We start from the raw sequence: 15683 nt of genomic DNA, 5'->3' as shown, positions 1-15683 counted from the left end.
AAGGCCGGGGAGAAGCCAGCGCGGTGTGTTTCCGGTAACCATGGCCAGCCTCAGATCCGAACCTTTCAGGGGCTGCTAGCGTAAGTTTCAAGCCTCTAAGAGAAAAAGACATTTTAAAAAGAGGAAGAAGGAAAGGAAAGCAGCGTCCTCCCCAAAACTAGGTGCAGGTGATTAAGCCCGGCCCTTGCGAACCTCCAGGTCGTTGAAGAACAGGTGGGTGTCTGCCAGGTTGAAGACCATCTCCTCCATCATCAGGCCGATGCGCACGGACGTCGTGGTGTCCTGCGGGAAACAGAAGGGACAATCCCTTGCAAGCGTGGCCTCCCGATCTCAGCCTCCTGTCTCCTCCCCTGCCCCACTCCCCTGTGGCTGTGACCATGGCCCTGTGTGAGGTCTGGGTGGGAATGGCACACAGCTTCTAGCTGCCAGTCCTTCGCCATTCCCATGGGCTTTTTTCAAATCCAAATTGCCCCAAAATGTCCCTCTCAGCGCAAGGACACGGTAGGGTTCAGTGGTGCAGGGACGCTCCTTACAGAACGCTTGGCAGGGGTTGGGGAGAATCTTGGAGACTGTTTTCATGGGCTCCCTGGTTCTGAGGGAGATTCCAGGGAAGGCAGTGTAGACTACGGATAAACTGCTCAGAGAGCCCAGATGTGAGCCTGCCTCTCCAACCGCCTCTCTGTGTGGATGCTGCCTTTCTCCTCCTGCTGGTTTAAAAATCGCTGTTGGCTAACATCAGATTGCTTATAAAAGCAAACCCACCAAGGGCACCCATGCCAGAGAAAATATGCCACCGTTATGAAGTGAAGTCAGGCTAGAGCTACAGACATCAAGAACGCACAGTGTGAAGTAAGAAAAGCAAGCCGCACTGCGCGGTTACACGTGAAACACACGGTGCAGTAAGTCACCTCGGTCTCTCCCGTATGTACCTCGTGGCCGACTGCATGGCTGGCCACCCATATTTGAGGTCTCTCCATGAGCGTGTTCTTCCTGAAGGAGAGTGCAACATGTCAGGGGACCACAAACTATGTTCCTCCCCCAGGCCAAACCTGGCCAATCTGTTTCTGTGTGGCTCACGAATTAGGTGGATTTCTACATTTTCTTAAAGCAGTGTATTTTTGTGTGTGATGGTGGAGGAAAGTAGGAGTGACATAGGCCACATAACCCCACGAAGCCTAAAGATTTGCTACTTGGCACTTGGCAGAAAAGGACCGCCAGCCCCTGCTTCAGGCTCCCTCTTAAGCCCAGGTGTGACCATGTGACCGGTTTTGGCCAGTAGTATGTAGGCAGGAGTGACATTTCCCGTCTGGTTAGAGGCCTTCGAAGTCAGTGCAAGGAGGTCCCCACGTTATCACTCTTCCCACTTTACAGGACTGTCTGCGTTGTAAGTAAAAGCCACCCCGTTAGCTTGGGTTTCCGGGGAAAGGTGCCGTGGACCAGACCTTCAGCTGACAATGGGTTTGTACCATAGGGAAAAGTAGACTGAGAAGCAGAGACTGGGGGATGCTCGTTACTGCAGCACACACCCTCAGCCATCCTAACTGATACAAGGGGGAAGTAGGTGGCACACAGGTTTCCAGCCCTGGCTGCACACTGTGACACTCTGAGAAGCATTTAAAAATCCAGATGTCCAGGCTACACCCCAGACTGGCAAAATCAGACTCACTGAGGGTGGGTCCACCCACCAGGAAGTTGAAACTTCCCAATTGATTTCCAGTGTGGCGGGTACGAACCACTGGTTTAAAAGTCATGTGACATGGTGTTCGCCGTGTCTATCCCGTGCCTTCTCTGTACTGCTTTAGAGTGTTACCTCATTTCATCCCCACCAAGTCCCTGAGGTGAACACCGGCAGTCTGTGGTTTGCGGAAGAGAAAACTGAGGTACATGAGGCCAGGCAGCTCGTCCAAGGCCACATAAGCCGGCCAGTGCGGGATTTGAACCCAGGTAATCTGGCCCCAGAGCAAACATGGTCCTAAGCAGTACCTAGAGGGCTGGATCTGGAGCCTGAGGAGGGCCTGGACGCTTACCCCATATGCTTCTTTTCCTGTTTGGGTTTTTCTAAAAATTAACGGCTTAAACCTTTTTAAACATGGCCATTAGGTAAAACACCTCATTAGTGCTCCAGGAGCCAAAGCCCAGTGCTTGGGGTCCTGGCCAGGAGAGGCGGGCAGGGAACTCGGTGAAAGACAGACAGCAAATGAGGAAAACAAACCTTTGGAGCCTGGGAAGGGATGTGTGATGGGAAGGTTTCGGGTGTCCCCATGGCTTCCTTGTCCCCAAACCATTTCATCTCCACACAAACATGCATTCTTTCCAGGCATGTCATCAGGCCCTGGTCAGGATGCCCAGCTGTCAGAGTGCTGCACACCAAGTGACAGCCGCCAGCCTCGGGTCAGCCCCGAGGCCGAAGGGACTTCTTCAGAAAAATGTCATCTCCCGGGCTGGCACAGGGAGGGAACAGAATGACCGTGCGAAACAGCTTTTCTGGGAAAAGTATCCGAGGTTATAAAATGCAAAGCCCATGCACGAATAAAGTCAAGGTCATCATCCATTGGTATTGGAGGAAGAATTCAGGTGTGTGATGGCTGCAGAGAGAACCAAGTGCTTTCTCTTTTTCTGGGGTGCTGGGGGTGGAACCGAGCGCCTTGTGCATGTCAAGCAAGGGCTCAACCTCTGGGCTACATCCCCACCCCAGAACTAAATTCTTACGATGTATTTCACCAAATCAGAGATCATGCCAACAACAGAAAAAATACCAAGGGGTAGCAACACAAGCCAGTCACTGAGACACTCGGAGGCAGGTTCCAAAAAAGTCAGCCCGAGTTGAAAGCTGTGGTCTCTTGGCAGAAAGGAAGGGTGTAGGGTCACTGAGGACCAAGGTTCTTCATGTTTCCTTCATAGAACCCCAAGAATGTAAAACTATGCACTGATATTTCTTGGGTTAAAAAATTAAAATTAATAGGCAATATATTCAGTAATTTCTCTTCTCGTTATTTAGCCTAGAGAAAATCTCACACTCATGAAGGAGAGGACATGCCAGAAGATGTCCTTACAGAATTGTTAGAAAATTGTAGAGAGTCTGAGCCAATTTAATCAAAGGAGACCAGACAAAAAAGTCTACTCCCAGGATGGAAATCCAACTCTCAATGGAAAGAAATGATCTTGCGCTCCAGGCGTTAACATGAGCGTGCCAAGAAAGGATTCGGGGCTGGCAGAGTGTCTCAAGGGGTAGAGCACCTGCCTAGCAAGCGTGAGGCCCTGGGTTCAAACCCCAGTGCCGACAAAATAAATAAATAAATAAGTAAATAAATAAATAAATAAATAAATAAATGTATTGAGTGGGAAAACTCCCTGATTGGATAATACAAATCACATATTACCATTTATTGGCAACACGTAAAACTGCCACTGTAACATTTGTGGGCACTTGTGTATTTATCAAGGGAGCAGGAATTAGAAGTGATGGCCAAAATGAATTTTCATGTTATCAAAAGTATTCTAATTTATTTTTTGGCAGTATTGGGGTTTAAACTCAGGGCTTTGAGCTTGCTAGGCAGGTGCTCTTCATCTTGAGCTGTGCCTCCAGTCCTTTTTGCTCTGGTTAGGGTCTCTGGTTTTGGCTTGGATAAGGTCTTGCTTTTTGGCAGGGCTGGCTGGGACCACGCTCTCCTATTTAAGTCTTTCCACAGTGGATGGGATGACTGGTGCGTGCCACCAAGTCCAGCATATTCTAAGGAGACAGGGTCTTGCGAACTTTTTTTGCCTGGGCTGGCCTGGACCCTCAGTTCTGATCTCAGCCTCCTGAGTAGCTAGAATTACAGGTGTGAGTCACTAGTGCCTGGCCAGAATATTCTAAAAATTTTAAATGTGAAGAGATTCAAATATTTATTATGCAATTAAAAGTTTAAAAATTAAAGACCCTCAAATATATCTGGAGGCTCTTTAGTGCCCTGCATCCTCTCTGAGCAGTCCTCTTATTTGGGGTTTGCAGGGTGCCTACTAGATGGCTCGAAGCTAGGCAGGTGGGAATCCTTTTGGAGGACGTTAATCCAAGCTTAATCCAGGCGCAGGGAAGTCTACAGCCCCAGAAAAGCACATGTGTCCCCAGGTTAGGTAACACAATGCTTCCTGGGCCAGACCACTTTGTCCAAGTAGAAAATGCGTCTCCAGGGTTACAATGACCGAGAAACAGAGAAAAACAATCGGGGGGTTCTCAGTGGTAATACAAAGTCCATCTGGAGCGAGGGCAGGAAGAAAGCTTTCTGTGCCATCCTACACACTCCATAAACACACCACCCACCCTGCGGCTTCAGTCACCCCTGTCTGTCCCAGCCAGACACAACCTAAACTACGGGAGCTTCATGCCACACTCTCCAGCTCATCCATGGCCCTGACCCCCCAAATCCACTCTGATCCCTCTTCCACTTCACGGAGCAGAGAGGTTAAATGACAGAGCACATGTGAAAACACCTTGCCGGTGCCTGGTTCGGGCGCAGCCCTCACTCCCCCACCCACTTCCTCGTAGCCCTTCAAAGCCCCTGACTCTGTAAACCCAGCAGAGTGCCAGGGATCCAGCGCCCAAATGAACATGAAAGCCACCGTCTGCAGAATTCCATACTCTCCGTATTAAAACAGTCATCGGTTCATTCGCTAAACAAGCAACAGCATACGTGGATCGCTTATAAAACAAAGCTCGATTTAAACCAGAACAGAGATTTTTCAAAATTCATCCTTGGACGGGGCTGGGGCCGGCGGAATGTTGGCCTTCGTCTTGGGCGTTTGTGGGTGACTCTCTCCCAGGGAAGGTAAAAATCACATGAAGTCACTGCAGAGTTTTCCGAGGTGCACTGATGTTCTGCAGATTCCTTGGGGTTGGGCTTTGAGGACCGTGGTGGGCTGCACAGCATTTGGTGGGGTGTGTGTGTGAGGAGGCTCTGAGCGTTGGTGCTGCTCTCAGGGCAGACTCTGTGGCCTTGGATGGCAGCCCTGTAATCTAATTATTTTGCATCTTGATGAAATTCCCTTAATTAGAGGAGGGGGGGTGCCTAGGACTTTCATCATTTGTGCCATTGGGAGCTCAGGTTGGTGGGTCGCTCAGTCATCTCGAGGTGTGTGGCTGCATTTCTTTGGAGGAGGGTAAGAGCGTAACAAAAATTCTCCCTGAAACAAAATCAACCCGATGTAGAACAAACACAAAGGAAACAAGTGGCTGGGATTCTCAGAGGCTTCAAAGTCCCTAGGGCGCCTGAGGACACAGTCGCTTTCCAGCAAGAGTTCCCTCACCCTCCTATTTGCAGGCTCTCCAGTTTAAGCCGCGTTGACAAGGCCTCTTCCCAGCCCATAGGTGCCAGCAGGCAAGCGTTTCTCTCAAAATGAAGAGGTCAAGATCTTACCAAACCTTCTTTTAATGGATCAGAACTGTGTTTGTAAAGTGCACAGCACTTCTGTGGATGGCTCTGCGACCTGTTTGTCCCAATGCGGTGAGATTCAGACTGTAGTTCATGGACAAAGAGAAGGAAGGCACCCTCCCACTTCCTCTGTTTTAATGTTGGTCATTAAGCTTTCATTAAAAGCGTTATAACCTGCACTTTGAAAACTGATTTTCATAACTGCCATATCGAGTAAACCCATTTTTTACAGGTGAGAAACTGAGGCACGTGGAGGTTAAATAAATTGTGAGAGTTCATCCACCTGACACTGGATTAGAGGCCTTGATTAGAGGCAGGCTGGCTCCGAGCCCAGGCTCTAGCCCCATTGCACTCAGTAAAGAGAAGCCATCGTCACTCACTCACTCAGGACCGTCTCAGAAGACCCCAGTCACGTAAGCCGGTTCCAGGGATCAGTGAATGAGGGCTTGCTTCCTGTTTTTGTAAATAAAGTTTTATTGGAACACAGCAATGCTCATTTTGCTCACTTAATGTTTATAGCTGCTTTCATGCTACAATGATAGGGCTGGGCAGTCACCTAGAGTTTCAAGGCTAAAATGTTTTTTTATCCCTTTATGTAAAAAGTTTGCCAGTCCCTACAAAAGACAACAAAATATTAGAGTGCGTCATTCACATTTTAGTTGGGGAGTGTGTGCGTGCATGTGTGTACATGTGTGTGCGAGTGCATGTGCGTGCCTGCGTCCATGTATGGTGATATTAAAATGTATAAACAGTGAGTTAGTGACTGTGAAGCAAGTGTTGGCAATGTGAGCCTTTGTCACCTCCTCCTAACATGGCGTTATGACAGGGACTTAGCAGGTGCTTTTGCTAAAGACAGTCTTCTAACTTGGCCTGCAAATGCCCCAGGGGTAAGAGTCTGTGTCCTATGCTCTGAGTCAAAAGTTCACTCTACAGTCACCTGTAGCCATAGCCACCTTGGAGTCCTGGAAGGACAGGGCTGATGGATAAAACAGATGACGAAGTTGCCCCGGTCAGGCAACAGTGACCAGTCCTGAGGTAACAAGCAATTGGACCACACCTCTGTCACCTCTGACTACTGACCACACCTGTGGCCAGGTCTGCACGCCTCCATCCCCTGCCCCAATTCTTCCTCTATTTTTTTCTTGGTGGTACTGGGGTTTGAACTCAGGGCCTAATGCTTGCTAAGCAGGCGCTTTGCCGTTTGAGCCACTCTGCCAGCACAGTTCTTCCTCTATTTCAAGCTAAAACTCCCGTCTGTACGGGAAGACGGCTGAAGCACTCACTCTGTCTCTTCCTTTCTTTGTCCCTCACCACGATTCATCTCTTTTTTTGGCGTGTTGGGTGAGTGGCCACGCTTGACATGTGGCCCTCTGGAGTTGGGCCTCTGGCCTAGGACTCCCGGTTACACTATTACTGTTGCTGTGTCAGTGTCACTCAGCTTGGCAGAGGGTGTGGGGACTGAAACTCAGGTCTGATATGACTCCAGATCCCACGGTCCTCTGGTTGTCACGCTGTGGTCACTTTGCTCTGAGGGAGCGCCTTCTCCGGTGCTTGGCTTTGTGTCTGGACAGGCGGGATGTGCTGTGCTCCCTGGGGCATCCATGCGCCCCGGATGTCCACTGTCTCTGGGGGTCTCCAGCGGAGCTGCATAGTTGAGATGATGTCATCTGGGGTCTGCTGTGCAGGAAGATTCGCTCAGCAGGTCCGTGGCACTCACACCCTGCACATCTGTAAGAAATGTCTGTGGGCAGCCCTGGCCCCTGGTGGGTGAGCTCCGAGGCCTTGAACCAAGCATTCCATCCACGAGACCGTGTGGCTGGTGGGCAATGCCGGTTATCACTATGGGGCTGGGGTCTCAGTAGCTGAGGTCACTCATGCCATGTGGTACACTTGTATGATTGGTCACCACGGAGGCTCAGTGGGCTTAATGGCACCACTTGGCACTTGTTGTCAGACACTTGCCGTGAGGAGCAGTGGAGTGCTCGTGTCCTTCTGGGACACCTGGAGGGTTGGACCAGCTCTCTCTTGGACTCAGCCACCTACCTGCCCCCTTGGCCGCTTTTTGTCTGCATCTTTTGTCTGGAATGACTGTAACTGTGAGTATAACCGCTTTTCTTAGTCTTGAGTCCTTGTGCTGTTGGGGAGTCACACGGTGTCACACCTTTAAAAAACACCAACTGGGTAACGAAGGCGGCAGCGTGACAGTGTGACAAGAACATTACCTCTCTGCAGTGCGCCCCATCCATAAACGAGCAGTGAATCACTCTTAGAAACAGTGATGCCCCTCGGCCTTGCTGGTGACCTCATAGTGAGGCCTGCTCAGAGTCACAGGGATCATTCAGGGCTGACCATGTGCTCAAACCGAGTCAAAGAGAACTGGCCCAGGACCTCAGCTGCAACCGTGGGGAAGAGGCCCATCTCCTCCTGGGAGCTGAGCTGGCTGCCCTGTCACCATGCAGGCAGAGCCTCCAGACTCAAGTGGCATCTGCACCCCACTGGGACTACAGTCTACTAGAGATTTTGGTCACACGAGCACATAACTTTTCCTTTTTGGTTTAAATTAACGTGAGTTGAATTTCTGTCATTTGTAGTCAAAAGATTCTTGACTGTGCAACCTGCCATGTCCAAGTGAAAGCTGTCTGTGTGAATGTCGTCCATGTGAAAGTGGACGTTCACAGCACGGCACTGCTCAGAGCAACGCTGGCTTGAGGGCTTCGACTTGTCTCAGGGAGACCAAGATTTCCCAGGAAGAGCTTCGGAAGGACCGAGAGCCTTCTCTTCCCGTGCTGGCTCTTCCTACACCTACCCTGCAGCCACATCTGGGAGGGGGCTGATCTGGAAACGACTATCTCCCCTTTGTTTCTCACAAGCGCTGCCTGATGGGGCAAGTAGCCTCCTGCAAGTGACCACTACCAATGGCCCCCATTGTTCCTAAGGTGTGCATGATGGTGGCCATAGACAAGGGTCTCCATGAGGCCAAATGGTTCAGAACATCAACCATGGAGCCATTAGGACACATGCTTACATCCAGGGAGGCCATTCCCCAAGGACGTCACCTGGGAGGAGACGCTCACCCTCCATGGGGCCTCAGTTTCCTCATCTGAACACACGCTGTGAGGCTTTCCAGGCCTCTGTAGGAAAATGGGTGTGATGTGTCTTTATATAACATAGGCAGGCACCGGTGACTCATGCCTGTAATCCTAGCTACTTAGGAGGCAGAGAACAAGAGGATCACAGTTCGAAGCCAGCCTGGGAAAATAGCTTGCAAGACCCTATCTCAAAAAAACTTACACAAAAAAAGGGCAGGCAGAGTGGCTCAAGAGGGGGCGCTGAGGCTCTGAGATCAAACCCCAGTACTGCCAAAAACAAACAAACAAACAAAAACACCTGGCACCTGGATATTATTAGCAAAAAGCAGCAAGGTCTAGAATTTCCCAACAGAAAACTACTCCCAATTAGATTATTTCCACATAATAATTTAACTTGGTATTTTGCACACAACTGTACTCTTTTTCTTTTTGTTTTCATGGTATCAGTCTTGTGCTTGCTAAGCAAGAGTTCTACCACTTAAGCCATGCCTTCTGCCCTCTTTGCTGGAGTTTGTTTTTCAGATAGGGTCTTACTTTTTTGCCTGGGCAGGTCTTAGACTGAAATCCTCCTACTTTTGTCTCCTGAGAAAGTAGCAGGGATTACAGGCATGTACCACCACACCAGGCCCAGGCATTTATTTCAGAAGGGACTTTGGATGTATGACAGAGATGAAATCCACCTCAGAAAAGGCTGGTAGCTGGAGCAGCTCAAATCCTGATGCTAAACCCTGGGCAGCAGGCCCCTTCCACCCAATCAATGCCAGCTTGTTCTGTGGCCAGGGCAGAGGCCCAAATGCCTGCAGTTCACAAATTCTACCCTGTCCTCCCCTGCCCTGGAATTCACCTCGGCCCTATACTGCCATTGCCTGACTTCTTCCTGCTTCTCCAGGAGCAAAGGTTTAAGAGCCATTTCCCTGGAGCAACAGTCCTCCTTGTCAGAGCCCCTGACTGAGAGTGCCTGCTGTGTGCCTGTGCTTAGCTCCTGACCTGCTTTATGTCGCTCACCTTATTTCCAAGGGGCCTTTAGTTCATCAATGGTACACAGGGTGGCGAGGGAGAAGGACCACAAGGCGTCTGTGTGTAGGATTCTGTATGAACAGGGCTAGTTTCTCCTTGCCCCACAATCTGTTATCCACAAAGCAGTCAGAGGTTCTTTCTGAACTAAAGGTCAGGGCAAAACCATTCCATGGAAACTCCCTTAGCATCCCCTGGACCTCTGAGTACAGCCGACATCCTTCTGTGGCCTGTGTGCTCTGGTCACTGCCCACCTCTCCACTCCACCCTGACTCTCTGCTCCTATGCCATGTCGCTCCTGCCTCAGGGCTTTTGCACTTGCTGTTCCCTCTGCCTAGAAGTCTTTCACTTGTATGGCTGGTGTCTTGGTAATGTCAGTTCCCATGTCTAGTGCCAGAAAGACCATCTTTGCCCATTTATCTAAAATAACCAAAGATGCCCACGTCCCTCACTGTACACACCAGTGCCCTGCTGTAACAAATGCTTCATAGCTTTTGTCATGATCTGAAATGGCCTCATGCATTTCCTGGGTGGCGCTTCTCCACCCAGGAGGAGCAAGGTTGCAAGGCCCACAAGTGCAGGAGCTGCTATGTCCCTCATACTGGATCACAGCAGGGCCGGCAGATGCTCCTTTAAGTCCTTTCACGATGCGTGAGGAACTTAATGGACACCACCACACGTCCTCCTCAAGATATCTTTTCCCCAGACTCACAGCCATGAAGTGACTTGTCAAGGTCCACACTGCTAAGTGGCAGAGACCCAGGACTGTGAAACTCAAGAACCCTGCACGGGCCTTCACAGGAACAGATCACAAAACGAAGTGCTTTATTAGGAAAAGAAGATAAGCAGATTATATTCTTTTTTGGTGGTGGGGGTAAGGGTTGCAGTCAACTTTGCAAGACGTAAAAGCCTCCCTTCGTGGAACACGCCTTCCAAGGATTGGGGGGGCAGCCACCCCCAGAGCGGCCCAGTGCTTTTCTGGTTCTTCCCTCCCAGTGACCGCCTGCTTGGCGAGGGTGGGAGGTAGACTGGGCAGAAGCCTCCCCTACTGCTTCTGGACACCTGTGCCTTTCATTTCCTGGACCCGTCTAGTAAATCCTCCCCAGCCCAGGATGGGCTCTGCGGGGACCAGACTCCTGCCAGCTGCTCCAGGCTCACGGCAGGCGCCCCAAGGCTCAGCATCCCATCTCCATGCCCAGCCTCCCCCCAACTCATCTGTCTCCTGTCATCCCCCTGGCAGAGAGAAGAGGCGGTGGGAAGACTGGCTTTGGACACCAACTTTAGGGGCTCTCTAAACCCACAATGTCACCAAATTCAGTGTCCCCAAAATACAATTTTCACAAAATTAAACTAAACAAAAGCGTGGGAATGGCCTGCCCCTCCTTCGTCCTCGCCAGGGCCGGGGTGCAGCTCTGGTCCCCAGGACAGGCGGGAAGCCCGTAGCCTGTCCACCAACCTGGGCTCATCTGAGTGCTGGGAACCTGCAGACTGCACAGCAACCTCCCCAGTAGCTGCTGGTCACGATGAGTTTCCGAAAATTGCTGATGGCACCGTGAGCACTTTCTATGGGTTCGTTCATTACGTTTTGTTTTTTTAAGAAGGGACTGGATCTGTTTTCAGGGAGATTTTTGGGCACATTATTTTTGCTAATTTACAAAACGTCTACAGGGGGAAAAGTTTCAGCAGTCTACAAATCAGGATTTTTCAGTCTCGGCTTTGTTGGTATTTGAAGCCTGACAGCTCTTTGTTGTGGGGTTGTCCCTGTCTTGTAGGACGGTGACCTGCCTCACTGGCCTCTATCCACCAGACAGACAACTTCCCACCAAGGTCTCCAGACGTAGCCAAATGTGCCCTGAGGGGCCAAATCTCCCCAGCTGTAAACGACCTTGAATGATGAACCGAGGTCCTTAGTATTAGGAAGGTAACCTCTTAAGTGAAGCCTTCAGGCAACAAGTGAAATTACAAAGAACAAACAGTGGAATGGGAGGTGCCTCTCTCCCATCTCTAGGGAACCATGCTAAGTGCCACCCCTGCACCCAGGCATCAGGATGCACCTTGGGCCCTTCCCTCACTACTAGAAGGTGACTCAGGGCAGGTCACTTAATCCCGTGGTGCCACCTCCCAGAAGTGGGCTTTTGGAGGGCCATGCTGGGGCTGGAGAAGGCCCTCCTTGTCCCCAGCAGGTCCTGGCACTGGCTAGCATCCACAGATCACTTCTCTGAGGCCTCTCTGGCCCCATCATCATTTGCACAGATGCCTCTCGAAGGGAAGGTGTGGGGGGCACTGGCTTGGCACTGCCTGATCCCTGCCCTGTCTTCTATCAGTGCTGATTGCCCTTTGTGTCTCTGGGATCCTGTCTGGGCTCACAGCTCAGGGTGGAGGACATGTACACTCTGAGACAGCTGACAAACACAGCAGCCTGCTGACCGCCTTCACCTGGCTTTTCTCCTGGGACAATAACTTCGGGACAATGCACTGGTATGGGGCTCTCCTCCCTGTTCTGCTTTTAAAGAAAAGACACCCAAGTACACAAACTAGTTAAAACCACCACACCAGTCAGGCCAACTGGGCCTTTAAAAGCCCCAGCCAAGAAGCTGTTTACAAGCTGAGCAAATAATTACTCAGCCACCAGGAAGAAAAGTATTAATTAAAGCTACTCATTAAACCAGCTTCCCTCTTCTGTGCATTTAATCTCTTGCAAGTGTCAGCCAGAGGTGAGGAACAGATTAACACACAATAGACCTTTGCCAGTTCTCCTCCCTAATAAAGTTGTCATTAAAAGAAAGACTTTAATGGTTTTAATTGGGTTTAATTACTTGGAAACCCCTGGAAAACAGGTCAGCTTGTTGAGAAAAAAAAAAAAAAAAGACAACAAACTTTTTAAAAAGAGGAAGACAAGCAAATGCTGGTTATAAAGAAAAAACAGGTTGATTCACATATTTAAAGAGTGAAGCCAAAAACCTCAACAAACTTTAGCTTTTTCAGCCTTCAAAGATCAGAGAACATAGGAAGGCTATTCTGAGCTCAGCAAATGGAGCTATTTACACTAAAAAGAGCTCCACCCAAAGATGGCAGGAGAAATTCCCTCATCACTGTATCACAAGAGCCAAACAGGGAGCACCAGGTGCTCCTCCCATGCCCCTTTTGCGGTTCATGCAGCCCCTGGGCCTCTTAGATTTGTTTTATCCTTTGAAGAAAGTCCTTTCAGATGGAGACAGACAGCCAGTGGCTTTGCAAGTAACTTACTAGGATGTAAAGGTAAAGGAAAAAGAGAAAGGAATTAAGTGGATAGACAGAGTTAGCAACTGGAGTAGTAGTGACTGTCATCTTGGCCTGTCCAGGACTTGGGGATGTCCCAGGGTAGGGGACTTTCAGGGCTAACATGGGACAGTTGTGGAAAGGCTGGATGAGAGATTGCCCTGTTGTGAGTCACTGTCCGGGGACAAGGAGCGTGGTACACAGGGGCCCCATGTGTCAGTGAACTCCTGAACTACTGCGCTGGGCTGGGCAGTGGTAGAACCCTTGCCTGGCACATACGAAGCCCTGGGTTCAATGCCCAGCGCCACAAGAAAATAAAACAAGCTAAGAACAGGTGGGTACAGCTGGCACCCAGCAGCTCCCACTGCTCCACTCAGCGAGGGCCATGACACTGTGTTACGGGTCACACTTCAGCATCCCTTCCGTGACAGGACATCACACGCCGCCAGCAGAGTGCTTTGAAAGCTTCAGGTCCATACAAAGTGCTGACATTCGTTTGCATTGTGAAGCAGCCCCCGCTAAGCACCTGACCGTGTGAACTCAGGTAATCCTCCCCTGAGACGCTAGGAGGGCACCCATGCTGCACACATGGAAACTGAGGCACAGGGCAGCCAAGCCAAGCCACTTTCTGACGTGGCTATTGAATACAGCTGGCTTTGATCTTGAGACTTCTGAGCGCAGAGCCCATGCTCTAGACGGGGGTGGGCGAACTTTTTCTCTAAAGGACTAGAAAGCAGATATTTAGTCTCTGTGGCCTGCACGGTCTCCATGGCAACAACTCAACTTCATTGCTGTAGAAGCAGCAGCTGTGCCAATGTGTAAATGAATGGGTGTGGTTGTGTGCCAATAAAACTTTATTTACAAAGACAGGCAGTGGGCCGGCTGTGGTTCCTAGGGTGGATGTGCTTTGCTGACCTCTGTGCTGGACCACTGGTGACATGTTGCTTACAGAGTGCTGAACAACTCACAAACATGGTGATGGTGTGTTGTGTGTGAGAGATGGCTGGTAAGTGCCCTGTCACCTCATACCAGGGAGCCCCGAGAATGGCGGAAGAAGAGAACAAACACCGCTTTTGATGAGCAAAGTCAACTTGCTCTTAAATGGCCATGGTCAGAGCACTGTGCATACTGCTCCTCCCGGGCACTCCCTAGGACACGGGGCTCCTGTCCCCTCACGGCCCCAACTTAGCTGCCAAGGTGAGACATAACTGAGGGGGACAAAAGTTCACTCACTCACCAATTCATTCAACTAGTATTCACTGAGTGTCTTCTAAGAACTGGGCACTAGTCTAGCGCTGGGACACAGCCTCAACAAAATAGCTAAAAATAAATGAATAAAGCAACCTATGTTTTTGTATGCTCGATGGCAGGGCTGCTGTGTACAGCTGCACAGGTTGAGGACTGCACACCCCAGGGGTACCATTTACACGTACCGCCGTGAAAGTGGCAGTCCTACCTAGAGTCGGGGAATGCCCATTCTGTACAATCGTGTGCCCTGTCAGGAGGTGGCAGATGCTTGCGTAGGGTGTGCAAGAGGTGTTACAGTTTCAAGGGCCATCAGGGAAGCCCTCGCTGAGCTTTGTGGGAGCCGGAAGTCCTTCAGGAGTCTGAAGTCGGGCCATTTTGTATAGAGGGAAGCAGGAGTGCAAAGGCCCTGAGGTGGGAGCTTGTCTGGAAGGCCTGACCACCAAGGAGGAGGTGAAGAGGAGGAGATGAGGATTGTGGGGGCCTCGGGCCAGGTTGTGTAGGGCCCTGTGCGAGAACACAGATGCTAGGGCCTGGGCCTGAGGCCTGTGGCTCACCTCTACCAGCTTCCTAAGTGTCACCATGTGCCAGGCAGCCCCCAAGGTCTGCCATATTCATCCCACACTCATGACCAACTATCCTCTGAAGTGACTGTGAGTTCTTTTCTTATCAGAAACTACTGGCATAGTAAATGACAAATGGCCCAGCCTTGTGGGTCTTTCATTTTCCAAATCTGATACAGAAGCCTTTCACTGTTCTGTTTTCCCTTCTTAGAGAAAGGCAGTGGTGTGAGTGAGGCAGAATGATGGCAACGGGTGGCCCTGGTGTCGGAGATGCCATGGGTGGGTGGAGGCGGTGGCCCCATGGAGTCATCCTTTGTGACTGTGGGCTCGGGATGGCCAGGTCTTGGGTTTTCCAAGAGAACCCAGAAATCCGATTTCTTCCCCCTCTTCTAATTGACACACAGAATGTAACTGTCCGTCAGCACGGGTTCAGTGCCTCTTTGTGGAGAGGTCACTCTTCTGGTGACTCTGAAGTAGACAGCCCATGATGGCTAACGGAGGTCTCTCTGCCACACAGCAGATCTTCGGGACTCAAGTCACTGTAGCCAGTGACCAACCTCTCCTGGGTCCCTGTCCCCCTCCCACGCAGTCTCTGTAACCCATTCTGGTCTCCACTTCTGTGACAATGGCATTTTTAGATTGCACATAGGAATGGCTTATTTCACTTAACAATGTCATCCAGTTCCATTCATGTTGTCACAGATGACAGCACAGGAATCTGACTTTTTATGTGAAACCTGCTTTTAAACACCAGCAACTAATTAAAAGAGCAATGAAAAGAACACTTAAGACAGGTGTGGCCTGAGGACTCTCTGCCCCAATGTGACGCTGGCACAGGGAGGAGCAGGGCTTGGACTGAAGGCTTGAGGCTTGTGTGGGCCATGGGGTGGCCGAGGGCCTCAGAGGGCCTTTGGGTTCTGGGTATGAAGAGAGAGAAGGAGGGAGAGAGGGAGGGAGGGAGGGAGGAGGCTGTCTTTGGGCCCACTGGGCAGGAAGCTGTTGGTCCATTTCTGATCAGACCCTTGTTGGGTGGCATGGCATGATGGAGTCCAAAGGCCTAGGACTGAAACCCACCTCCACTCCTGGATCCCAGAGCAAAGCCACAG

At 50.6% G+C, this 15683-nt stretch overlaps 1 protein-coding gene across 1 annotated transcript in view; it reads right to left on the bottom strand.

The window, feature by feature from the left end:
- The window catches only part of Eya2 (EYA transcriptional coactivator and phosphatase 2), a 181151-nt gene that overhangs the window by 21211 nt on the left and 144257 nt on the right, over positions 1–15683 (bottom strand). Inside the window, exon 10 of the mRNA XM_020163953.2 lies at positions 193–282. Coding sequence (XP_020019542.2) covers positions 193–282 — 90 coding nt within the window. The remainder of the gene's footprint in view (positions 1–192; positions 283–15683) is intronic.

This window comes from Castor canadensis, chromosome 5 (assembly GCF_047511655.1).
Source record: "Castor canadensis chromosome 5, mCasCan1.hap1v2, whole genome shotgun sequence".
NCBI lineage: Eukaryota > Metazoa > Chordata > Mammalia > Rodentia > Castoridae > Castor > Castor canadensis.
This window is presented reverse-complemented; position numbering and strand designations above follow the sequence as displayed.